At 42.7% G+C, this 26,541-nt stretch overlaps 1 protein-coding gene and 1 long non-coding RNA gene across 3 annotated transcripts; both read right to left on the reverse strand.

The window, feature by feature from the left end:
* Positions 1-1,832: 1,832 nt before the first annotated feature.
* LOC143415964 (uncharacterized) lies at positions 1,833-26,091 on the reverse strand. Of its 2 annotated transcripts, XM_076881339.1 has the most exons (5): positions 25,427-26,091; positions 21,208-21,313; positions 3,937-4,384; positions 3,704-3,855; positions 1,833-3,378 (listed from the first exon to the last, which is right to left on the reverse strand). In XM_076881339.1, exons 2-5 carry the CDS (start codon positions 21,223-21,225, stop codon positions 2,686-2,688), a joined length of 1,311 nt encoding a protein of 436 aa, XP_076737454.1. In that variant the 5' UTR covers positions 21,226-21,313; positions 25,427-26,091; the 3' UTR covers positions 1,833-2,685. The 2 variants fall into 2 exon arrangements, with proteins under 2 accessions (XP_076737454.1, XP_076737453.1); XM_076881338.1 differs by having other exon boundaries at positions 3,704-4,384.
* Positions 12,324-14,140, reverse strand: LOC143415965 (uncharacterized). Its single transcript, XR_013096394.1, has 3 exons — positions 12,731-14,140; positions 12,534-12,645; positions 12,324-12,453 (listed from the first exon to the last, which is right to left on the reverse strand). It is a non-coding gene; the product is annotated as an uncharacterized LOC143415965 (long non-coding RNA).
* Positions 26,092-26,541: the final 450 nt, after the last annotated feature.

Below are 26,541 nucleotides of genomic sequence, written 5' to 3' on the forward strand. Positions count from 1 at the left end.
TATTGTGGAGACTAACATTCAGTGATCATGTGTTCAGACTCATAATGATTACTCTCAGAAATCCTGATCTTTGTATTTACTGTGTGTTGGATCAATAACTGAGATTCATGGTATCACACAGCTGTGCTGCTGCTGATGTCAGCACATCTGGAACAATACGAGGTATCTGCTACCAGACTGAGCAGGACGTGAGACCTGTGGACTGTTTAAAGCTGTCCCTCCACAGCTCACTCAGACCTGATCCACACCTCAGTGATATTCTCTGACTTCCTCAGTAGAGACAGAAACCATTCAGATCTGGGACCATCAGCTGACTGATGATGTCACACAGACTGTGTTTTTCAGGAACAGTGATTCTGATGTGAGCCTGCTAGCTGACAGCAGACCTGATGAAAGCACATGTTCACATCTGTGAGGACAGACTGGACTCTTTGACTGCACCTTGGTTCTCCTCAGAGGTCTGTACAGGAGCATGTCCACCCCCACTGAAGATCTCAGTCACTGTGAAACATAGAAAGCTGCTTGTGTGGCCTCTGCCTCACATGTAGATACAGCTACAGGTTTCTCTGTCAGTCAGACTGAAACAGTGTCCTGATGCTGCATCATTCAGCTCTGTGCCCCAGTCAGCATCACTGGGAGCTACCAGTGTTTCTGCCCTTTTCCTGTAACACTACACTCAGCACAGGCTCAGCTGGTATCCAGTGTTGGACTTTGGCTTCAGCTGCTGTGATAGATCCTCTAACATAGATCAGCTCTGCTACATGTTGTTAGATAAGTGCAGCTGCTGTCATGTCCTGATGTTTCTCTGGCTCAGCAGCTTCTCCATCAGAGGTTCACATGGAGCTGATCCAGTATCTCCAGTAACTGTGTTCTGTGCCTCACTGGTTCATCCTTCTGTCTGTGTGACGTCAGTCAGATGTTGAAGTTAAACTCTGTAATCTTCACTGTGTCACAGAGTTCAGTGAGTCCCGTTATTCACAGTATCAATCAGATCATCAGAGAACAGCTGATCAGCAATCAGTGGTGCCAACAGCGCCTCCTGTGGTGAGAGGATGCAATAATGCAATGTAGCATTTTTCCACTCAACACTTGCAGTCATGGAAACTGTCTGTTGGATCTGTGTGACGTTGCTTTCTTGGTTAGAGTTCCTCACAAATGTCCAGATGATTCTTCTAATGAGGCGTCGACCATGTTTGCAGCTCTTTGGAAGAAAACGTCGCCCTTTGCCATCCTTACTTTTCTTTGACTTCTTCAAATGCAGCTGAACTCCAGCTGGTATTTTCTTGAACTTTGCAGCTGTTTCTGGTCATCAGTTCATTCCTGCAAACCTCTGAAGCTGAACAACAATGATGCTGCATTGCTGGCTGATCCCAAAAGGTTGATTCTGTTCATCTGGACATTTTCAGAAACGTTTGCTCACTGATCAGGTGACTTCTTCAGTCTCAGCTGACTGCAGCTTTACAAGCTTACAAACAGCACATTTGCACAATGACTGAAAGCAGCAGCACCTGATATATATGATACTAATATAATACATATACATATATAATCCATACTAATGATGAAGGAACTGAGCTCACAGTCCATTGTTCATTCAGTGAACTACTCAGTTTATTTTGGGCCTCAGAAATGCTCACTCTGTTTGTACATCACTGTCAGCAATAGACTCATTCTGCTGTGTGGACAGGAACACATGTGACATCACTTCCTGTTTGTTTGTGACTGAAGAAGTTTACAAGGAATCATTTAGAAGAGTTTCAAACATCAACTGATTGAATCCATGAATCTGAAAACGTGTTTGTGAGTGAAAGAGACAGACATGTACAGACTGAACTATCTGTTCAACAGTCAGAGTGTTTCTGTAACAGGAGACACTCTTTACACTCCACTCAGCACAGGGACACTGAGGAACCACGAGACCAGAACCAAAACCCAGGATAAAGAGTTTGAGTGAATGTGGTGTTGAAGGTGTGGAGGTGGATCAGAGTGTCAGAGGAGACTCTGTAGAAGGACAGAGTGCCAGCAGGACAGTCCACATACACTGCTGCTCTGTTAGAGACAGAGGAGGAGGAGGAGGAGGAGGAGATGGATGTTAGTCTGTTATTGTGCCTGACAGAACGAGGACCATCATCAGAGCAGCTCAGACTCCAGGACTGATCATTGTTTCCAAACACACAGTCTCTGCCTCCTTTCCTTCTGATGCTTCTGTAACTCACTGATATATAAACTCTTCCTCTCCACTCGACCTCCCAGTAACAGCGACCAGTCAGACCATTTCTACACAGCAGGTGAGGATAAAAACCATCAAATCTGTCTGGATGATCAGGATATGACTGAACCTCCTCCACACAATGTGCCTCAATGTTATTGATATTATTATTAACATTGTTATATAATAATAAAACCTTTATAATAAAACCACTAAAAACCTTTGTTCTCATGGTCCAATCATGAGTGAACTCCCCGATGAAGCCTTGTGTGCTAAAACATGTCAGAGTTTTAAAGGTTAAACATGAGTTTCCAAAACGTTTTGCTGGAGAACAATGAACTATTTGACTGAGTTTCAATCATTTACAGACGAGCAAAACCAGGACAGAGAAAAAAAGGACAAAACTGACTCAGTAAAAAACAAAAGAAGATCCCATGTAGATCTGTATTATGTAGAAGTTCAGCCCAGCAACCAGTTCAGTTCAACACAAGTTTAAATGATTCTATCTGAACTCTGTGGAGCCTGATCTCAAGCTTTTTGAGTCTGACACAGAAACCAGAGGATCTTTCTGTGTCTTCAGATTCACTGTGATCCAGTGATGGGAGTGATTTCAGCCCTGAGTGATCGCGCTGATGTTTGCACAGAGCAGACAATGAGGTGAATGTTTGGGCACATTGGTAACAGTGAAACAGTTTATTAGTAACGTGGGATCGTTTGTGTGCAGAGTATGAACTGAGATTCCTGAAGCTCTTGTCACACTGGTCACAGCTGTAGTTTCCTTCCATGTGTGCACGTTCATGAATGTTACGATTACCTGAATGTGAGAAGCTTCTCTCACAGTGTCTGCACTTGTGTGGTTTCTCTCCTGTGTGGACTCGTTTGTGTGATTTAAGGTCCCTTGCAGTGGTGAAGGATGACCCACACTGATCACAGAGGTGCTTTTTAACCCCACTGTGAATCAGTTCATGTCGTTTTAAATCACTTGGTGTGGTGAAGCTTCTCCCACATTCTTTGCAGTATTTCAGTTTGTCTCCAGTGTGTCTATGTTGATGTACTTTTAGGGTCTTTTGCCGACTGAAAGTTTTTCCACAGAGGTCACAATGAAAGTCTTTCCCACCACCACAGTGATGACAGGGTTGAGAACTGGATCCATCTGTGTCGCTCTGCTTCTAAACAAAGACACAAAGACAGTGTAAGTCAGTCCTTCAACATTTGTATCCTGAACGTCGCCTGAAATAAAGAGCATCTCTGCAGACGTCCAACTACATTTGACTGTTTCAGTTAACACACTCAGTTTACTGGGCTGCAATAACTACAATACTACCACCATAATACTACAGTAATACTAAAATCATAACTGAAAGGAAAATCTGAATAATCACTCAGAGCTGCTTTTCCATGCAGTAGAATTGCTAACATGCTAACACAGTTTAATGAGCAGAGTTGTTCCAAACAGTCAGGCTAAAATGACAAGATAACAATATAAATACATACCTCACAGTAACTGCACTTGTAGAGTCTCTTTCTGGTGTGGATCTGTTGGTGTTGTCTCAGGTAACGTGGAGATTTAAAAGTCTTCTCACACAGGTCACATCGATAAGGTCTCTCCTCAGTGTGGGTAAACATGTGTCGTTGTAAGTGTGCGTCTGTTGTAAAGTATTTGCCACACTGTTCACAGCAGTACACATCATGTCTGGTGTGAATGCGTAGGTGTATATTTCGGTTACCTCTCTGGCTGAAAGTTTTTCCACAGATGTCACAGCTGTATGCCTTAATTCCAGAGTGGGTAACTAGATGCCTCTGTAAGCTGCTACTGTGAGTAAAAGCTCTGCCACACTGATCACAGCTGTATGCCTTAATTCCAGAGTGGGTAACTTGATGCCTCTGTAAGCTGCTACTTTGAGTAAAAGCTCTGCCACACTGATCACAGCTGTACGCTTTAACTCCACTGTGGATGAGTTGGTGTTTTTTTAGGTAACCCTTCAAGGAAAAAGACTTTCCACACAAGTCACAGCTGAACGGTCTCTCTCCAGTGTGGATGACCTGATGCTGTTTTAGTGAAGCCCTCACAGTAAAACCCTTCCCACAGTCGTCACAGGTGTGTTTTTTCTCTCCCTTTCTTCTGTGAGGTTTGTCGGCCTCCTGAGAGCGCTGACTTCTGGCTCCATGTTGGTCCTGCAGTGACAGAGATACAAACAGAGGCAGTGAGTGAAATGCAGTCGTGGAACAAACTCAACCTTCAAACTCCATTAACACTAGTTTTAAACCTGAAGGTGGAGCGTGGCACCAAACACCTTAAAGGTCTCTTATCCCCACCTGCTGGTAGTTCTAACACATTACATCCAACCTGCTGTTAAAGATAATTCATGACTGTTCAAACACTAAAATCATGCCCGTCCCTCCTGATTGTACACACACACACACACACACACACACATTATTTTATAATTTAGATTATTTTGTTGTTTCCTATTACATATTTCTATAATTTGTATAGATTTATACAGAATTATTCAGTGATAATAAATCCTATGTTTGTTTATTCTAAAGGAACCCCGTTAGCTTCCACAACAGATGTTGCTCGTCTTCCGTCAAATACTCACATAAAATATTACACAATAAAGTGGATTCAAGATATCCACATAATTTCACTCTTACATCCACAGTGAGGTTTCACAATTGTTCAAATATAAGCAATCAATAATAATAATAATAATAATATCAATAACATTGAGGCACATTACACAAGTTTCAAAAACAAATCATGTCTTACAATATTTACAACAACTAAAAGCTCTGTAAATCGGCTTTTAAGTGTTCATTGAAGTTTTGAATAATTCTCTAATTTTTTAAGGCAACTTATTCCACTTAAAAGTTGCTCTAAATGTAACAGTTTTACAAAACGTTACTTTTAACTCGAGCATTTACTAAATTGCAGCTTGTTGAAAACTGTGTAATATGATGATGTATTTCATCTGGATACTGCAGCTGAGCAGAATAAATGTGGTGTGTTTAACAGAATTGCTTTCTTTAGAACTACAAGTAAGCCATAGAATATTTTAGCCTGTACAGGAAGCCAAGAAAGGTTATTATGCATTTTATCAATATTAGTATAGTATGAACATCTTCACACTAATCTGGACGCCTTATTCTGGACTAACTGAAGTCTGTTAAGATCTGTCTTATTAGCTGCTGACCAAATGATTGAACAATACTCCAGATGAGACATTACTAGTGCATTAATGACATCTTTCATAATGAAGAAGTGATACACAAAGAGCATTTCATAGCCATAGCTATGCCTTGTCGGCAGAGTTATGTGACATTAGTGATGTTTGTACTTTCAGCGTTAACTTGGTTTTAAAGCCTTTAAAATATACGCCGTTCAATAGTCGACCTTAATCTGACAGAGAATGTGATGATTTTGTGGATAATTAAAGTCAGTCATATATCCACAAACACAACAAGCTGAAAGTCAGTGATGCTGCTCGGTTTGCAGTCCTGAACATCACGGCACAAGCAGGATCCACTGCACTGTTAATGTTAGCTGTGTTATATTGCTGCCTCTGTTCGGTGGTGTCGAGCCAAACGCACTTTAACGTGTGTTTGAACGAGCTGACGGTTCACTCGTTAAGCTGAAAGAAAGATGCTTTAATCACAGCAGTCACACATGTGTCCACTGCACCATCTGGAACTCTTCTTGTTTACACTCGTAATAACACAAACACTAAATCCTGCTTCTCTGGTGCTGTTGTGTAGCAGTGTGTACACCTGAGACTGTCACCTGTCTGTCTGTCCTGCACTCTCTCTCTGTTTCTTTCTCTCTGATTGTGGAATAAAAGTATGAACATGTGTTTATAAGTTACACTTGTGTTTGAATCCTGCAGCTTATCACACATTTGATTTCCATGTGTGAATTACAGCAGTTATGACATGGTCTGATTTTCTCACCCAATAAAGGAATATTTCATATATCAGTCTACTCTTCATTCTATCAGACACAGTTATCACAGCTCCTACATTTGCTTTTTACACATATATGTAAGCATTGAGCCACATTTAGTACCAACATATTAAACGAACAATATTTGTCTCTTATATATGATACATCTGTATACACACTGTCACAGATACTTGTCTGTGAGTGAAGTGATTAATATAATAACTATAATATTGGCCATATTATATTTACATTACCACAGTGTGATGACTTTAGTCTCATGAACAACATCAGCTAATTGTTATTTACAGCTAATCTTAAACGACTGTTCAGCACAGAAATGAAGCCCAACAATCATGTTTCACAGTCCTGTGGTCTCAGCCTCAGATACTCATCAAATCACACAGAGCTCATGTAGAAACAAATGAACTAAATATGTTCTCCTTCATTTCTGTCAAACAAAGCTGTATGAAACGTTTCCAGCTGTTAGTATCATGGTTGCTAGGCAACCTGGGCAGCGCGACGGAGGCTAGACGTCCCATTTCACGAGCCTACGAGCCTCGCACTTCGGCCTTAGCGGTCTTTGAGTACGTGGCCCTTGAGGACTTTGAAGCTGCAGAACCTGAATCGGGATACAGCCATGATGATCTCCAGCCTCGTGCTCGCCAACATTCTCACCTGAGTTAAGAAGACGATCACTGAAATGGTCTCAGCAGGTCCTTTGATGACAGCAATGAAATGCAGTGGTAAGGCTTTTTGGGGATTAAGTTCGTTTTCATGGCAAAGAAGGACGATGCAGTTCATCTGATCACTCCTCATAACATTCTGGAGTGCAGGCAAAATGCTATTATAAAAACTTAAGCAGCAACTTCTCCAGGTTCCAATATTTATGCAATTCTCAAACCTTTTGGCCACGACTGTATAACCTCTTCTGAAGTTTAGTGGATATTATACATGGTTATGCTCAGGATGTGTCGGCCAGTTTCCACTGGAAACGCCTTTTGGTTAAACTGTCAGCGAGGAATTTGCATTTGCACTGTTACATTTTTATATAACTTTAATGCACATAAACAACAGCTGCTTGTTTCAGTGAAAATACATTGATGGGTTTTTAATAAAGTTGTACAGCTGTAAAGTATTTTGTCTGCTGTCAATTCTATCGTCAGCTACATCGTTATGGCAAATGTTCAAATGTATACAGGGAGTGCAGAATTATTAGGCAAATGAGTATTTTGTCCACATCATCCTCTTCATGCATGTTGTCTTACTCCAAGCTGTATAGGCTCGAAAGCCTACTACCAATTAAGCATATTAGGTGATGTGCATCTCTGTAATGAGAAGGGGTGTGGTCTAATGACATCAACACCCTATATCAGGTGTGCAGAATTATTAGGCAACGAGTCAAAAGAAGGACTTGACAGGCTCAGAAAAGTCAAAAATAGTGAGATATCTTGCAGAGGGATGCAGCAGTCTCAAAATTGCAAAGCTTCTGAAGCGTGATCATCGAACAATCAAGCGTTTCATTCAAAATAGTCAACAGGGTCGCAAGAAGCGTGTGGAAAAACCAAGGCGCAAAATAACTGCCCATGAACTGAGAAAAGTCAAGCGTGCAGCTGCCAAGATGCCACTTGCCACCAGTTTGGCCATATTTCAGAGCTGCAACATCACTGGAGTGCCCAAAAGCACAAGGTGTGCAATACTCAGAGCCAAGGTAAGAAAGGCTGAAAGACGACCACCACTGAACAAGACACACAAGATGACGGCGCGTGAACAACGCGAGGCTCAGTGTCTCTCCAGAATCTGCTATTTAGCGGTTTTTTATCTACTTTTAACCGGATTATTCGTCCAGAATTGCTGTGCGTTGCTGACCTACAGCAGACAGGAGCTTCTGGACATCTGGACTCACAACTCCAACAGTTTTATCGCCGATCTCCGACTCATCCCAGAGATCTCCAGAACACCGGAGGCTGCCCACTCTCCCCGGCCGGGCGGAAGTGCACGCAGACGGCACCGAGATCGTAAACAAAGGAGAGGTAGGCGCGGAGGGCTACGGGCTAAGCTAAAGCTAACACCACACCAGCTGCCTTTACCCAGTATTTTCCTCGCCAATGTCCGTTCTCTGGCAAACAAAATGGATGAGATACGGCTCTCCATCACTAACAACAGACGGATTATGGACTCAAATGTCATGTTTTTCACCGAAACATGGCTGAACAACAGCTGCCCGGACAATGCTATCGAGTTAGCAGGACGCCACACACACTGAGCCGACAGGCTAGCAGATGACTCCGGCAAGACCAGAGGTGGAGGTTTGTGCATTTATATTAACAATGCTTGGTGCATGAACTCCACTACTATTGAGAGTCACTGCTCACCTAATGCGGAGTTTTTAATGGTCAAATGCAGACCTTATTATCTCCCCAGAGAACTCACTTCGATCATACTCACTGCCGTGTATATACCCCCCGACGCTAATGCTAGGTTGGCCATGAAAGAACTTTCTGCAGCCATTAACAAACACCAGAATAAACACCCCGAGGCTGCTTTTATTGTTGCTGGCGACTTCAACCACACCAACTTAAAGACAGTCCTCCCCAGATTCCACCAACATGTCTCCTGCCACACCAGAGGAGACAAGACTTTAGACCATGTGTATTCCAACCTGGCTGGAGCCTACAAAGCCACACCCCTCCCCCACATTGGACAATCGGACCATCTCTCCCTGTTCCTCACACCTCGGTATTCACCACTCATCCAACGTGTGAAACCTGCTGTGAGGACAATTAAAGTGTGGCCAGAGGGGACAGACGCAGTGCTCCAGGACAGATTTAAAAACACAGACTGGAATATGTTCACCCACACAGACCTGGACCAGTACGCCTCATCTGTACTGGATTACATCTCCGAAACCACAGACAGTGTCACCACCCAGAAACGGATCACCATGTACCCCAACCAGAAGCCTTGGATGAACCGGGATGTTCGTCTCCTCCTGAACGCCCCCAACACCGCCTTTAGGTCAGGAGATGCACACGCCTACAGCACAGCCAGGGCTAATCTAAAGAAGGGCATCAAAAAAGCCAAACACCATTACAAAAAGAAGGTAGAAGAACACTTCTCCAACTCCAACCCCCGACGCATGTGGCAAGGACTCCAGACCATTACAGACTACAGGACCACCAAACCCTCCCCCGCATCCTCTGATGTCTCCTTCCTCAACGAGCTCAACAACTTTTATGCTCGTTTTGAGCGAGGGAACCCACAACCACAACCAAAGCAGACATGACGCCAGACCACCAACCTCTGACTCTCTCCCCCACCGATGTAGGAGCGGTGCTGAACAGGATCAATGTCCACAAGGCTGCGGGTCCTGATGGCATCCCCGGGCGTGTTCTCAGAGCGCAGGGCTCTAGACTAACTTTTTGCCATGGGCGTACCAGTACGCCTAACTTTAAAAAGTTAGGCGTACCGGCACAAAAGTTAGGCGCACACAAATTTTATAATAATTGATATAATATAATGTGTTTTTCTGGATACACTGTGCTTTTTCAGCATTCAAAGATTGATGACACCGTGTCAGAGCACTGGCTATGAATTTCAGAAGGATCAGGCCTTAACAGAAAAGTTAGCAATAGTTCTTTTCCTATTACAGCTACATCCACGTCTGTCGTGCCTAGGCTGCTCACTAGGGCTGGGTATCATCACTGATTTCTATAATCCATTCGATTCCGGTTTTCAAAGTCCCGATTCGATTCAACTTAGCCTCAGACAGTCAGAAATATTATAATTCTGATCATTTATCAGTACTGACTTCATCAGAATTGTGAGCATCACAGCAGATGCCTTTGTGTGAAAGTAACTGAGAATAAAACACAGAAAAACATGAAGGAGATTTTCCTGGTCTGGCTTTTTATAGCAGATAACCTTAAAATATTCTACAATGTTCTGCATATAAAGTTTAAATTTCTTCAGTATTGAACAACAGAAAAAACAGGCTTTCTTGTTCGAGGTCATTTAAGTGAAAAAAAGAAAAAGAAAAGAAAAAGACAGCAGCCGCAGCGCTGTAAACAACGGTAGACTGGTGGGTAATAAGCGAATGAATAATACAGAAAACAGAGATTGGAGACGGGAAACTGTTCTTGAAGTACAGAGAGAGATAGAGAGAGCTAGCTGTGCATGAAGTGCGATTTTAATAGTCGTGGAAGCAAAACAGCAAAATTCAGCTCGGTGAATTTTGGTTGGAGAGACAAAACCTGCAGCTCAGAATCAGCGCAAAAAGACGTAAACACAGCGCGGACCGGACGCATCAGGATCGCTAAGCTCCGACAGCGTGTCCGTCTACGGGCCGTCGGGTGAGAAAGCCGAGAAAGACAAAGTTAATTCTGATATGTCGGGTCTGTGCTGTGTTTACGTCTTTGTGTGGAATCCGTGTACCTGGGCCCTGTTTCAGGAAGCCGGTTATGAAAACTCAGAGTGAAAAACGATACGCAGGGTTGAGTAACCCCGAACTGTCCAACTCGGAATATTCGGTTTCAGAAAGGCTGATAACAATTAGTTCAGTCAACGCGGAGTTGCTTTAACCCCAAGTGAAGCGCGCGGATGAGGATACATAAAGCCCTGATAAGCGGAGCACAGATTAAGCGAGTCACCATGGAGACGGAGGGAAAGAAGGCGCGGTCAATGTATTTCACAGCGCTTGAGGCCGAAATTCTGATGGCAGCATATGCCGATAACATGCAAATTCCGCGGAAAAAAGTAACACAGCCACAGCTGCAAAAGAAAGGGAGCATGCATGGCAAAACATAGCCGACAGAGTCAATGCGTGAGTGTTAATATAAACATTGATCTAGGGATTTCCACCCATTTAACACGTTATTTTATCATATGTTATTTTATTTGTTATTTTATACATTTTATTTTGTGATGTGATGTGAGCGCAGGTGCAACCCAACAGGCCCCAAAGGTTCCTGGCAGCAAGTAAAAATGAAATATAAAAATATAGTCCAAACAGGTAAGGTGTAATTGTATTATGAGCCATAGTGCTTGGTCTGTTTGTCCGATGTAAATCAATTGCAGTTAGAGGCTACATTAATTTTCTTTCTGTAAGCACTTATTGAAATTATCTGAGCACATTACAAGTACATATTTGCTTACTCTGTATGCTCAAATGTGACCCGTTATAGCCAACAGAAAAAAAGCGGAGGCCCGAAAAACAGGTGGGGGTCCTCCACCACCACCACTCACAGAGGCTGAGCAGTTGGCCCTCAGCCAAAACAGTGGGCGCCCTGTGGCCGAAGGCATCTCTGCGGGGACATCCTCTGAGTCAATAACCCCGCAAGACACAAGTGCCTACATAAGGGGTAAATTCAAAATAATACATGATGTGCATACATCCTTTCTTCACAGTCACCTTTGCAGTGCTACTCATTCATCTGATAAACTCTTCACCATAATGGATTATTTTGTAGTGAAGTTATTTTCCTACTGATTTTGCCTTCCCTCAGTCTTGGTTGTCTTTGAGAGCATAATGACAATGAAGTATAAGGTGATTGGTATGTTTGTTAATTGCCATTTGGTCCCTTGTAAGTTATAAGTGACCTGTATAAACCTCATATTCTATCAGTTGATGGTGGTGGTGTACTGCATCTGGTGCAGCCTCCTGTTGAGCCAGACCAACATGCAGTTGTGAGTAATACTCCACAGATTATATGAGTTTACAGTAGAACAGCAATGTTGTCTATTTCTTTACTACAGGAAAATAATGAAGAAACATTGACAGCTGTTACAGAGGAGGAAGCAACAGAGACACTTTATGAGGTTTACATCTTTTAATACTTTGTGTACAGGAAATACAGGCGACCAATAAAGCCAGTTGAACAAAAAATCTGTTTATTCTTCTTTCAACATGTTGAGGTGATGGGTCAAAAGAAATGATTGTGACATATGGTGTCTCTGACTGCTCTTCCATCTTGTATGTCCGTGGGAGGGTCAGGATGTTCATGGTTTGGATCACTGCTGATGTTTGGTTCAGAAGGACAGTGTTCTCCTCTAATTGTGGCAATGTTGTGAAGAATCACACATGCCACAATAATGTCACATGCCCTTTCTGGGGTGACCCTGAGTCTTTGCAGGCACTGGAACCGGGCCTTAAGCATTCCGATAGTCATTTCAATTCTGGCTCTTGTCCTGCAATTAGCCAGATTATATCGCTGCTGTGGGCCCGGTTCAGGGTCAGAGTAAGGGGTAAGCAAATAGGGTAAACATGGATACCCCCTATCACCAAGCAAGTAGCCAGTGAACTCTCCTAAGACAGAAGGATACACTTCAGTTCAAATGTCCCTGAAGCAATTGGTCTTTATATATTTTAAAGTATTCTCAACTCACCATGTCCAAATTTTGTGCTCAGTGTACATTCACGGAATATTTGTGAGTCATGGACAGAGCCTGGCCACTTGGCTTCCACATTTGTGATAATGTTGGCAGCATCATATATGATCTTCACAGTGCAGAGAACACAAATTAGCATCCATTACTATAATGAAATAATTTGTTAGTTTGAAATGCTACAGGGAACTATGTACCTGTACATTAATGCTGTGGAAAGACTTCCTGTTCACATAGTCTCCTTCATTTACTGAAGGAGCAATGATTGGAATGTGAGTGCCATCTGTACAGCCAATCACGCCTGGGAACCCTGAAAATAAATGTACAATTTAAGTAGTAGTCCAAGTATCACCACATCATAAATTAAGTTTTGGTCATCCTGATACCTGCAATTTTGTGGCATCCCTCTTTGATAAATCTTGTGGGTCTATGACCGGGGAACACCACAGACGAGTACAGGAGACGTTTCAGTGCAACTGTAACATTCCTGACTGCCCGACAGACGGTAGCCTTGGAAACGTGCTCAGCGTCACCAATATTATACAGAAAGCTCCCGTTTGCAAGAAACCGAAGTGCAATACAAATAATATGTAATGAACTGAGAGCATGTCCGCGATGTGTCACATGCGTAATATATGGCCTGAGGATGTTATCCAAATAACTTAGAGATTGTGCTGAGAAACGGTAACGTTCGCACAGAAAATCATCAGGAAATGATAAAATGTCCAAACGCGCTCTGATCACTCTCTCCCGGCGGAGAGCTCTGCGGAGAATTTGGGCTTCACGATCTACTGGCTCTTCAAGGAAGTGGCACGCCATGTCCGACACTTCCTACTGTCAGGTTTCCGACAAAGGGGCGGAGACAGTCGGGGATAGTTGTAGTAAACCTGCTAGGGGGCAGGTTAGCTTCACGGAGTGTGTCGTCATAGTGACTCACTGAGGCTTCATCTGAACTCGCTTTGTGAAACCGAAAACCCAGAGTTTTCGTTAACTCAGGGTATACTTACTCAGTTTTTCCACTAAACCGGCTTCCTGAAACAGGGCCCAGCTCTCATTTGCTGTTTGGTTGTTGTTGAACTGGTTTTGTGAGCTTTAATCTGAGAATCTGGCGTTTCTGGCAAAACACAGTTATATTTAAAAGTCGATTCAGGATTTAATGAATCGATATCGCTTTATTCAAGCTACTCACCTCCCACTTCCACCTGCACTTTCAACTGGACCACGGCCAATCAGAGAGGTCCCGCCCCTGACTATCTCTGATTGGTTTAGTCCACGATAGGGGCAAAATGTGTGTCTGTTGTTGACCACAGGGAAGGTTGCAGATTTTTTTTTTTGGCTACTCGAACAGTTGGTCGCACAGGTGCAACCAAATATTTTTTTTTAGTCGCACCACTGAAAAATTTGGTCGCATTTGCGACCAAATTGGTCGCACTCTAGAGCCCTGGAGCGTGTTCTGGGGAGCTTGCAGGAGTGCTCACAGACATATTCAACCTGTCCTTGGCCCACGCTGTGGTACCGGCCTGCTTCAAATCCACCTCCATCGTCCCGATACCCAAAAACTCCAACCCATCTTGCTCAATGACTACCGCCCAGTAGCACTCACCCCCATCATCACTAAGTGCTTAGAGCAGCTGGTCCTAGCACACTTCAAATCCTGTCTCCCCCCCACCCTGGACCCCCACCAATTCGCATACCGCCAGAACAGGAGCACAGAGGATGCTGTCTCCAGCGCACTGCACTCTGTCCTCTCACACCTGGACAACAACAACACCTACGCCAGAATGCTGTTTATAGACTTCAGTTCAGCATTCAATACAATCCACCCCTCACAACTCATCAGGAAACTGACAGACCTGGGCATCAGTTCCCTCATCTGCAAATGGTTACTGGACTTCCTGACCAATCGCCCCCAACATGTCCGGCTGGATAACCACTGCTCATCTACCATCACAATGAACACCGGTGTACCACAAGGCTGTGTGATGAGCCCTTTCCTCTACTCCCTCTTCACCCACGACTGCAGACCTGCTGATGGTTCCAACACCATCATTAAGTTTGCAGATGACACCACGGTGATTGGCCTCATCAGTGACAACGATGAGGCCGCCTACAGGGAGGAGGTGGATCGTCTGGCTGAGTGGTGCGACACAAACAACCTGCTGCTTAACACCGAGAAGACCAAGGAGCTCATCGTGGACTACAGGAGGAATGCTGACCCACATCCACCCATCCACATTAAGGGGATGGCTGTGGAGCGTGTGAGCAGCTTCAAGTTCCTGGGAGTCCACATCTCCGAGGATCTCACCTGGTCGACCAACTGCTCCAAGCTGGTCAAGAAGGCTCACCAGCGCCTCTTCTTCTTGAGGACTCTGAGGAAGAACCACCTGTCCTCAGACATCCTGGTGAACTTCTATCGTTGCACCATCGAGAGCATCCTGACCAAATGTATAACAGTCTGGTACGGGAACTGCTCTGCCTCGGACCGGAAGGCGTTGCAGAGGGTCGTGAAAACTGCCCAGCGCATCGCCGGAGCACCACTTCCTGCCATAAAAGACAGCTACAGGAAGCGGTGTCTGAAAAGGGCTGGGAAAATCATCAAAGACCCCAGTCACCCATCACATGGACTCTTCACCCTCCTGCCCTCTGGGAGGCGCTACAGGAGCCTCCGGACTAAGACCACCAGGTACCGGAACAGCTTCTTCCCCACAGCTGTCAGACTCCTGAACTCTGCCTCCTGACATCTGACCCACGTTAACTTATGGACTCAACATACACACACCCACAATGGACAACTGTACCCTATTAGAATCACCTTGTTGTTGAATTGTGCTATACAAATAAATTTGCCTTGCCTTGCCTATTTCAGGAAGCCGGTTTAGAAAACTCAGAGTGAAAAATGATACTCAGGGTTGAGTAACCCCGAAATGTCCAACTCGGAATATTCGGTTTCAGAAAAGCTGATAACAAGTAGTTCAATCAACGCGGAGTTGCTTTAACCCCAAGTTAAATGCGTGCACGAGGATACATAAAGCCCTGATTAGTGGAGCACAGATTAAGCGAGTCACCATGGAGACGGAGGGAAAGAAGGCGCGGTCAATGTATTTTACAGCGCTTGAGGCCGAAATTCTGATGGCAGCATAGGGCTTTGGAGTTGACGTCACGCGGCAATGCATTGTGGGAGCGCAGCTCCATTTTCGGGGTCTACGAATCAAAACAAACACACTGTGTTGGAACTACGACGACAAGAAACATGCTTAAAAGCAGCTAAAAAAGAAAAGGGACGGTATAGAGACCGATTGCATCCAGAGGCGAAGCAGCGGTACTTGAAAAAAATAGAGTGCATCGCAAATCTGGACCCATATGAAATACGGCAGTGGAGTAAAGACCCAGACGACTTACCGCCACTGTCCTACCCCGATATCTTCACGTATCTTGTTTGTGGAGTAAGCGCTTACACAGCGAACCAGTTTCGTAATTACAAGTCACTGGAGGCGCACATCCAATTTACAAATGGCTGGGTGCAAGATTTGGCTATTTTCAAGCCGCCAAACTCTGAGTATGTCGTCAAAGTAAGTCAGCTGGAGTGCATCCAGTGAAATAGCCATTTTCCACCCCCGACCATAATTAATGTTATACATTTATCATTGAACTGCTAAAATATCGTTATCATATTATATGCCCGTAATTGTAAAGTACATGCAAATTAACACATTGATAATTGGGCAAATTATTAACGCCAATTTGTGTCCTTCCTGTCTCATTTCATTTATTGTCTTTACATCAACCAATCAAGTCACTCCATTCGATGTTTGATCGCAATTTCTATAACTTCCGAGACCACCAACGATGATATTATTCAGCTATAAAGTGTGATAAGAACATATTTAGAACTTACCGGAATGAAAATGTCTTGAGCACACCAGCTGATATCTGGAGACGTAACAGAACTTGATATCAGCTCGTCTCACGGCTGCTATCCAGGCTAGACGCCTTCGTTTGGTAATATCCGATACATGAGCTCCTTCATGTTGCTTCCAGGTTGGGAAAGCATAAAAAGACAATCCAAACTTATTCCCGTGCCGGTCGTAAGATCGAACATTGCAGCCGACCACACAGCAAGTACGAACCATGGCTATGCTTTCGCTCCTTACTTAGACCCCCAAAATGGCGGATCGGGCCAAAATCCTTTCCACGCCCACCCCCGTGACATCACGCTCCAAAGCCCTATATGCCGATAACATGCAAATTTTGTAGAAAAAAAGTAACACAGCCTCAGCTGCAAAACAAAGGGAGCATGCATGGCAAAACATAGCCGACAGAGTCAATGCGTGAGTGTTAATTTAAACATTGATCTAGGGATTTCCACCCATTTAACACATTATTTTATTATATTTCATTTTTTATTTTATACATTTTATTTTGTGACGTGATGTGAGCGCAGGTGCAACCCAACAGGCCCCAAACGTTCCTGGCAGCAAGTAAAAATGAAATATAAAAATATAGTCCAAACAGGTAAGGTGTAATTGTATTATGAGCCATAGTGCTTGGTCTGTTTGTCCGATGTAAATCAATTGCAGTTAGAGGCTACATTAATTTTCTTTCTGTAAGCACTTATTGAAATTATCTGAGCACATTACAAGTAAATATCTGCTTACTCTGTATGCTCAAATGTGACCCGTTATAGCCAACAGAAAAAAAGCGGAGGCCCGAAAAACAGGTGGGGGTCCTCCACCACCACCACTCACAGAGCCTGGCCACTTGGCTTCCACATTTGTGATAATGTTGGCAGCATCACATATGATCTTCACAGTGCAGAGAACACAAATTAGCATCCATTACTATAATGAAATAATTTGTTAGTTTGAAATGCTACAGGGAACTATGTACCTGCACATTAATGCTGTGGAAAGACTTCCTGTTCACATAGTCTCCTTCATTTACTGAAGGAGCAATGATTGGAATGTGAGTGCCATCTGTACAGCCAATCACGCCTGGGAACCGTGAAAATAAATGTAAAATTTAAGTAGTAGTTCAAGTAGAGCTGGGCGATTTTTTCATATCACGATATGTTTTTTTCATTTCAGGCGATAACGATATCCATCACGATATAAGCCAAATAACTATATTTGTAAGATTTAAATGTGCCGTTGCTCACAAGTAAAATGTGAAATAATCAGCAGCTTGTTTTTATTTAAATATTTATTTCCCATAATAAGTTCAACAGGGTAGATGTACTTAAGGAACATGAGACTTTTTCAGATAAATAAAGGCAAATATTGCAAACTACACAAAAGGCAGCCGCTAAAGCGTTTAAGTTTCAAAATAGAACAAACGAAACAGACTAAATTGTCAATTCCACTTAGAAACAAAATATTAATTCTAAAAATAAATCTTAGTTTGTTTTACAGAAGAACAGACAAAACTGACTAACTTTTGTCAATATCAAATAAACTGAGAACTAAAAGGAAATTCTCAATCTCTCCTTGTTGTATAGCTGAGCTTTTCAAACAGTTTTAACAGTTACTTTAGTCTGACAAAAGCCGAATGACGAATTAGCGCTTCCAGTCAGAGACTGAGGCTACGTCCACACGTACACGGGTATTTTTGAAAACAGAGATTTTCCGTTTTCGTTTTAAAAAATAATCCCGTCCACACATAAAGGCAGAAATGAAGGAAAACGCTGCTATGAACATGCCAAAGCAGCAGGTGGAGCTAGATTCCTAACCGTGCAGAAATGTTGGCCAATCAGAAGTCTAGAAGCCTCGGTGGGAAAAAGTAAACAAAGCTGGGGCATAGAAGCAGAACCGAGTCGTATGTGTGGAGGGACAGTAACTGTGTGTATATGTAAGCATTTAAACACTGCAGAGAGTAGAATTAACAGTATTGTAGAAATTCATTTCACCGAAACAATAACGTGGCGCACAGTGTGACGCATGCACCAGTTTATTGTATTTCCAGACTTGCTTTCGGCACATTTACAGTGCACGCTACTCTGTTTTTTGTCAGACTTGAAATAGCCGAAATACCTTCACACTACGGAACTTCTATGGCTCTTCCGTTCGACAATCTCTCCGGCATTGGAACCATCATCTGTTTTCTCTTCGGTCACGCTCGGTTGATTTTTCTAGTCGGCACACTCATTTCCTCCATTACCCGCTGGCTGCTTCCCAAACAAACACACGTGCGGCTTGGCACTTGTGCTGTATGTAACAAGTCACGCGACGTGACGCTGCGGCTGTGATTGGTTCGGCTCTGCGCTACTTAATTTGGATTGGCTGACCTTCTTTTTTTTTTTTTTTAAGAGGACAAGAGCGGCGAGGTCTATCGCGATAGCTTAATTTCTCTATCGAGTAAAAGTTATATCGCGATACATATCGTTATCGTTTTATCGCCCAGCTCTAAGTTCAAGTATCACCACATCATGAATTAAGTTTTGTTCATCCTGCTACCTGCAATTTTGTGGAATCCCTCTTTGATAAATCTTGTGGGTCTGTGACCGGGGAACACCACAGACGAGTACAGGAGACGTTTCAGTGCAACTGTAACATTCCTGACTGCCCGACAGACGGTAGCCTTGGAAACGTGCTCAGCGTCACCAATATTATACAGAAAGCTCCCGTTTGCAAAAAAACGAAGTGCGATACAAATAATATGTACAGAACTGAGAGCATGTCCGCGATGTGTCACATGAGCAATATTAGGCCTGAGGATGTTATTCAAATAAATTATGGATTGTGCTGAAAAACGGTAACGTTCACACAGAAAATCATCAGGAAATGATAAAATGTCCAAACGCGCTCTAATCACTCTCTCCCGGCGGAGAGCTCTGCGGAGAATTTGGGTTTCAACATCTACTGGCTCTTCAAGGAAGGGGCACGCCATGTCTGACACTTCCTACAGTCAGGTTTCTGACACAGAGGCGGAGAAAGGGTTAGTTGAAGTAAACCTGCTAGGGGGCAGGTTAGCTTCACGGAGTGTGTCGTCATAGTAACTCACTCAGGATTAATCTAAACTCGCTTTGTGAAACTGAAAACCCAGAGTTTTCGTTAACTCAGGGTATACTTACTCAGAGTTTGCACTAAACCAGCTTCCTGAAACAGGGCCCTGGACCCTCAAACACACAATAATAACATGGAGTGAACCACCACTCACAACCACTAGCACTTTATATAGCCTCTGTAGAAATTATCCACACCCTCACTTATCTTAACTGCACTACTGTATAGCTCTGTGTAAATAATCATTCTGTACATTCGATAATCTTTAATCCTACAACTGTTTACAACTTGCATAGTTCCCATTTCTGTATAGCTGTATATCTCAGATTTCTGTAAAGTTATTTATTTCATATTCTGTATAGTTTTTCATATTTATATCCTGTTCATATCCTGTACATAGCTTGTACTCACTACAGCCTGTACATACTTAGTTATAGCATATTCACAACATACTTCATACCGTGTACATTATAACATACCATAATAGAGCCATTTCTGTAATATACTTACATATCTATATTATTGCTAATATATATTGTAATATATCTATATCACTAAAGCACTTCTGGATGGATGCAAACTGCATTTCGTTGCCCTCTACCTGTGCATGTGCAATGACAATAAAGTTGAATTCTAATTCTAATTCTAACAAGCTGAAACGTCAAGACTGGGCCAAGAAATATCTCAAGACTGGTTTTTCTAAGGTTTTATGGACTGATGTAATGAGAGTGAGTCTTGATGGGCCAGATGGATGGGCCCGTGGCTGGATTGGTAAAGGGCAGAGAGCTCCAGTCCCACTCAGACGCCAGCAAGGTGGAGGTGGAGTACTGGTTTGGGCTGGTATCATCAAAGATGAGCTTGTGGGGCCTTTTCGGGTTGAGGATGGAGTCAAGCTCAACTCCTAGTCCTACTGCCAGTTTCTGGAAGACACCTTCTTCAAGCAGTGGTACAGGAAGAAGTCTGCATCCTTCAAGAAAAACATGATTTTCATGCAGGACAATGCTCCATCACACGCGTCCAAGTACTCCACAGCGTGGCTGGCAAGAAAGGGTATAAAAGAAGAAAAACTAATGACATGGCCTCCTTGTTCACCTGATCTGAACCCCATTGAGAACCTGTGGTCCATCATCAAATGTGAGATTTACAAGGAGGGAAAACAGTACACCTCTCTGAACAGTGTCTGGGAGGCTGTGGTTGCTGCTGCACGCAATGTTGATGGTGAACAGATCAAAACACTGACAGGATCCATGGATGGCAGGCTTTTGAGTGTCCTTGCAAAGAAAGGTGGCTATATTGGTCGCTGATTTGTTTTTGTTTTTGAATGTCAGAAATGTATATTTGTGAATGTGGAGATGTTATATTGGTTTCACTGGTAAAAATCAATAATTGAAATGGGTATATATTTGTTTTTTGTTAAGTTTCCTAATAATTCTGCACAGTAATAGTCACCTGCACACACAGATATCCCCCTAAAATAGCTAAAACTAAAAACAAACTAAAAACTACTTCCACAAACATTCAGCTTTGATATTAATGAGTTTTTTGGGTTCATTGAGAACATGGTTGTTGTTCAATAATAAAATTATTCCTCAAAAATACAACTTGCCTAATAATTCTGCACTCCCTGTATATGGTGATAAATATCTTTGGTCATATGGTCCTGCTCTGTCTGTCACCTTCTGTGTTGAGCTCATTGTTTCCTCTGTAGTGGCTGAGCTGAGTCCAAGTAGCTGAAAATGTTCCTCTGCTGCTCCGTCAGACTCTCCTCCTCCTGCTGATCAGCTGGGACACAAAACAGATCTTTGTTAGGCTCCACACTGCACTGAAGAGTCAAAGTGTCTCATATGTTCATCTGACAAGTAAAAGAACACATTTTTGTTTCCCGAGGTGGGCAACTTGTTGGAAACAAACACAAAAGCTTTGAGCACTGATACCTGCCATTGCTGGCATTGAAAGATGCAACGCCAGCAATGTGGATTGGTTTGAGTCTTGACAATCCACATTGCTGGCATCTTTCAATATGTTTGAATGCACCAGTGTAAGTGCAGCCACTCAGACTCAATGTGTTCATAGAAACAGGTGCACATGTGTCACGAGTTCATCCAGCAGTAGCTATGGCACTTGGCCACAGGTGGCAGCAGTGGACTGACCTCCATTTGAGACTGCTCCAGCTGCTCTGTGACAGTCAGTAGATCTGCTACAAATTGCAGATCATATGCAAGTTTTGGAAATGACATTATAAATATTCCTAACTTAGCCACGGCAGCCATGTTGATGTATTACCTATATTGGCTGAAAATGTTCATTTGCAGAGAAAAGACACAGGCAGACTGTGCTTACAGGACAACAACAACAATCTTTATTTATAGAGCACATTTAAAAACCAACGGCATGCCAAAGTGCTTAACATAGAACAAATTAACACAAGTATAATCAGAGTCATAAAAATAAAAGTGTAGAATTATGTTCACAGGAAAAAGCCACCAATAGAAAAAATATAACTACAGCACATAGCTATAGCACAATATAACTGTGCCATCAACACACAATGGGGATAAGACATACACAGCGCAAATAAAAAGCAAGATAGGAAAATTAGTAAAATAAATCACTGCAGACAAGGCCAGCATTTAACCGGTAGAAAACGCAAGATTAAACAAATACGTTTTAAGCCGTGATTTAAAAGATTGAATAGAGTCAGACGCCCGAATGCCAATGGGAAGGTTGTTCCACAACTCTGGTGCGGCCAGGGCAAACGCTCGATCACCTCTAGACTTCAGCCAAGATCTAGGCTGCACCAACAGTAACTGTGAGGATGATCTTAAAGCCCTAGCAGGACATATAAGCTTAAGAGTTCCTTAAGATAGCTCGGTGCTGTGTTATTAGTGATTTTAAAAGTAAACAGCAGAATTTTAAATTGGATACGATATTTCACAGGCAACCAGTGCAAATCAGCTAGGACGGGAGTAATGTGGGCAAACTTCTTAGTTTTGGTTAGAATGCGTGCAGCAGCATTTTGGACTGTCTGTAATCTATGGAGAAGGGCAGTGTGGAGTCCAAAATAGAGTGAATTGCAGTAATCCAGCCTCGATGTTACAAAGACATGGATGAGTTTTTCCAGGTCTTTATGCGGGATATACTGCCTGGCCTTAGAAATAAGGCGGAGTTGGTAAAAACTGGATCTAACAACAGCAGACACTTGTCTATCAAGTTTAAATGAGCTGTCAAGTAACACGCCCAAATTCCTAACAGTGTCGGAAAAGGAGCTAGTGAGAAAACCAAAAGCATCATGAAGTTTGGCACGAAGGACGTCACTGCCAAAGACCACAATTTCAGTTTTCTTATCATTAAGGATAAGAGTATTTGCCAGGAGCCATTGCCTGACCTCACACATGCACCCTCGAAAACTATTCAAGGACAAAGCTAGGTCATCATTTAACTCAAAGTAGATCTGAATGTCATCAGCATAATAATGAAAAGCGATGTGATATTTCTCAAAGATAGCGCTTAATGGAAGCATGTACAATGAGAACAGAGTAGGGCCTAACACAGATCCCTGAGGGACACCACAACAGACAGGTACAGCGGAGGAAGAGGAAGTGGCCAAGTGAACCGAGGAGAGCCGATTGGACAAGTATGATTTAAACCAATCCAAGGCAACACCCTTGATGCCTACAGTGTGCTCAAGTCTCGCCAATAGGATTTTATGATCAACCATATCGAAAGCCGACGATAAATCCAATAGCACTAGGACCGAGGAGCGTCCATTGTCAGCCATTAGTAGAAGGTCATTGAGAACTCGGAGCAGCGCTGACTCAGTGCTATGATGTGGTTTGAAGGCCGATTGGAATTTATCATTAATGCTATTCTCATCCAGGTAGTGTTGCTTCAACTCCAGGCCTATCTTCTCAAGAATTTTGGCCAAGAACGGAAGCTTGGAAATCGGCCTATAGTTCGCATAATCATTATAATCGAGGTTCCTTTTTTTAAGAACAGGCTGAATTATAGCATGTTTAAAGGCTGATGGTATGCAACCAGAGAGCAAAGAAGAGTTCAAAAGGGACAATATACTAGGTCCAATTGCACTAAAACAGTCCTTAACTATACGAGATGGAAGAACATCATATACGAGATTAGTATTGTTCATTTGTTCAACCAGACGCTTAAGAGTAGGGAGTGAAACGGGTTCAAACTGATAGAAGGAAGAGGAACAGTCAGGGGTAAACGCAGGGCCTGTCATTAAAGGAAGAGCAGATTTAAGAGATGAGACTTTATCTAAAAAATAATTTAAAAATTGTTCGCAAAGAACCGGGGAGCACGGCAGCGGCATAGTGGGGCAGGGGTTGACCACAGAGTTAAAAATTTTAAATAAAATTCGAGGATTGTTACCATTGGTAGAGATAATTTTTGAAAGAAAAGCTGCTTTAGCCATTTTGGCAGCAGTTTGAAACTTCAAGCGACTAGTACGTAGGATGTCGTAAGATGCCTGGAGTTTATCTTTCCTCCACCTTCTCTCATCCCGCCGACACGCACGTCGTAGAGCGCGAACAGAGTCACTTAACCAACATTGTGAGTAAGTTCTGGGGCGCTTCATTTTAATAGGTGCCACAGTGTCGAGGATGGAGGAACATGTAGTTAACAGGGTATTGGCAAAATTCTCAACCATATGAGGGGTAAGACAATCTGACGTAATAGATGCAGAATACACAAAAGAAGCAGAGAATTTCACCACAGTATCAGCATTAACAGTACGCACATCACATAATAACGTTACATGTTATTATGTGATGTTACTGAAATCATCATGAATAACAGGAGTGGTGATTCCTGTAACTTTGTGTATATAATTTGGCATTTCTTACTGATGTAGGCCAAAAATAAATACATAAACTGAGCACCTGATGGCTTTGAACTTTTGTTGTCCATCTTCCATTGGTTTGAATTTTGCGCTCCAGTACAAACACAAATCCCCCAACCCGAGGATCAGCACAATTAACCTAACAGACCTACACCTTAGTTCACAGATTCACTTTGTCTAAGGTTGATTTCTGGGATTTTACACAACCCAGGATTCAGATCGTGAATCCATGATGGGCTTGGATTTACATCATTATAAATGAAATGTGCTCTACTTGGAAGCAGCCGGCCCCGCCCCTTTTGACGGGTTGTGTGAGACTTTAAATCATCAAACTGTAAATTATAAATTTAAATTGTTATTGATCCTTTACCCCGAGTCCTAAAGTGTAGATTTATTTTCTTACTCTTCTTATATTTATTGTTTGTTTACTTGCACCGCTGTAACTGCAGCCTCGTCGTCTCGTCTCTCTATATGCTGGACTGTCTGTAGCGGAGATGACAATAAAGTTTACTTTGACTTCAGCAGCGCGCAGGCGCACCGAGGGCTCTCGCGCTCACTTTATAGAATGTAGAAAAAACATGGGTGCAGATTATAAGTCTGTATCATAATATCTGTTTGTTGTTTTTATTTTGTTTTGCGAGTTGGTTATTAGATGCCGCTCCAGCCAGCCAGAGACTCCCCGCCGCCCCGCCCTCTCCTCCCTGTGCCGCCAGCAGCAGGCGCACCTCGCAAACGGAGGGCGCCCTTACTCCCAGCAAATGGCTGATAGAAAACCGATCGGTGCCTACGAATTTCCCAATATGCGCTGGCATGACGTCGGGGAAGCATGGGTACGACCGATTATTTTATTTTTTTCTTGCCCGTGATGCCCCCCCCCACCACGATGCATTCTATTGGTTTGCACACTTACACACACCCAGCTGTGGTTTCCTGTTTTGCTGGACTCTGGAGAGCCCCGCCTTTAACGCTCTTCTCTCACAGAGAGCAACAGAAAACTTGGAAAAACTCCAGATTGACTGAACTCAGTTCAAAGTTACCTTGACACCTTTAGATGTGAGACGTAGCGATGGTCCGCTTGAAGCTGACGCTCCGGTGCGTGTGTCAGAAAGATCAACGCGCTGCTTCAGAAGCACCGTGTCGAGGCTTGATTCGTTTGGCCAGAGTCACGTGATCAGTGACGTCTGAAGCTTCGTTTAGAACGTACCTTTTTTTAAATCGAACTTTATTGAAACACAATGAGTATACAACATACAAACAGATGAAGTTTACAAAAGAACAGAACATGAACATACAGAACCAGGAGTAAAAAAATGATGATATGAGTAGGCGAAAAAAAATCAACATATAAATATTGTTCTGAGAGGCTTTTTGTTGGTTGAGTCTGAAATTGATTGTATGTACAATTCATATCCTTATAAAACGGCAGAAATATGGTGTTTTATTAATAAACTTACATTTATGGATATAAAATAGCTAAAAGTATTAACAAATATTTTATAAAAAAACATTTATCATTCTTCCTGGGGAACTTAAAGAAACAGAATAAAACATTTTCCATCGTAAAGAAAACTCCCTTAAAATATGGACAATAACAAAACTGCTAAATTCTTCCAGAATCTCTGTGTAGAGGAACCAAAAGAGATGTGCCACAGTTTCTGGATGATCCCCACAGAAAGTTCAATTAGTATTTATGTCTCTTTTAAATGTCACCATATAGTGACTGGCTGGGTAACATTTATGAAGAATTTTATATGAGATTTCCTTCACCTTGTTCACAATTAGATATTTATGGGATCATCCAGACTGTCTTCCAGGTGATATCTGGAACATGTCGGTTCCAGTAAGATATTCTATATATGGGAGAGACATGATATCTTCTTGGAATAAACTACGTATTCTCTTATTGCTGTTACCAAGTTCCTGTGAAAAGCAGATTTTTCCCACTGCTGACTCAGCTGGATCAGGGAGAGTGACTGAGGCAGATATTGAGCTGTCAGTGTTTTTATATAACATTAAAGTCCCTGAGGGTATGGCACCAAGCACCATTGAGAATTCCCCAACACTGACGGGAAAATTATATAGTGTAAGGAATTCATTGTAAGTAAGTAGTACTCCCTCGTTAAATTTTAAAACTTAGTAGCGGCCGCCATTG

Source organism: Maylandia zebra, unplaced genomic scaffold (assembly GCF_041146795.1).
Source record: "Maylandia zebra isolate NMK-2024a unplaced genomic scaffold, Mzebra_GT3a scaffold11, whole genome shotgun sequence".
Taxonomy (NCBI): domain Eukaryota; kingdom Metazoa; phylum Chordata; class Actinopteri; order Cichliformes; family Cichlidae; genus Maylandia; species Maylandia zebra.

Excerpts from the sequence above, each read along its gene's own strand:
- LOC143415964 (XM_076881338.1), bottom strand. Across the intron at positions 3,379-3,703 it reads ACAAGTGCAGTTACTGTGAG|AAGCAGAGCGACACAGATGG; the intron begins GTATGTATTTAT and ends GTCTTTGTTTAG.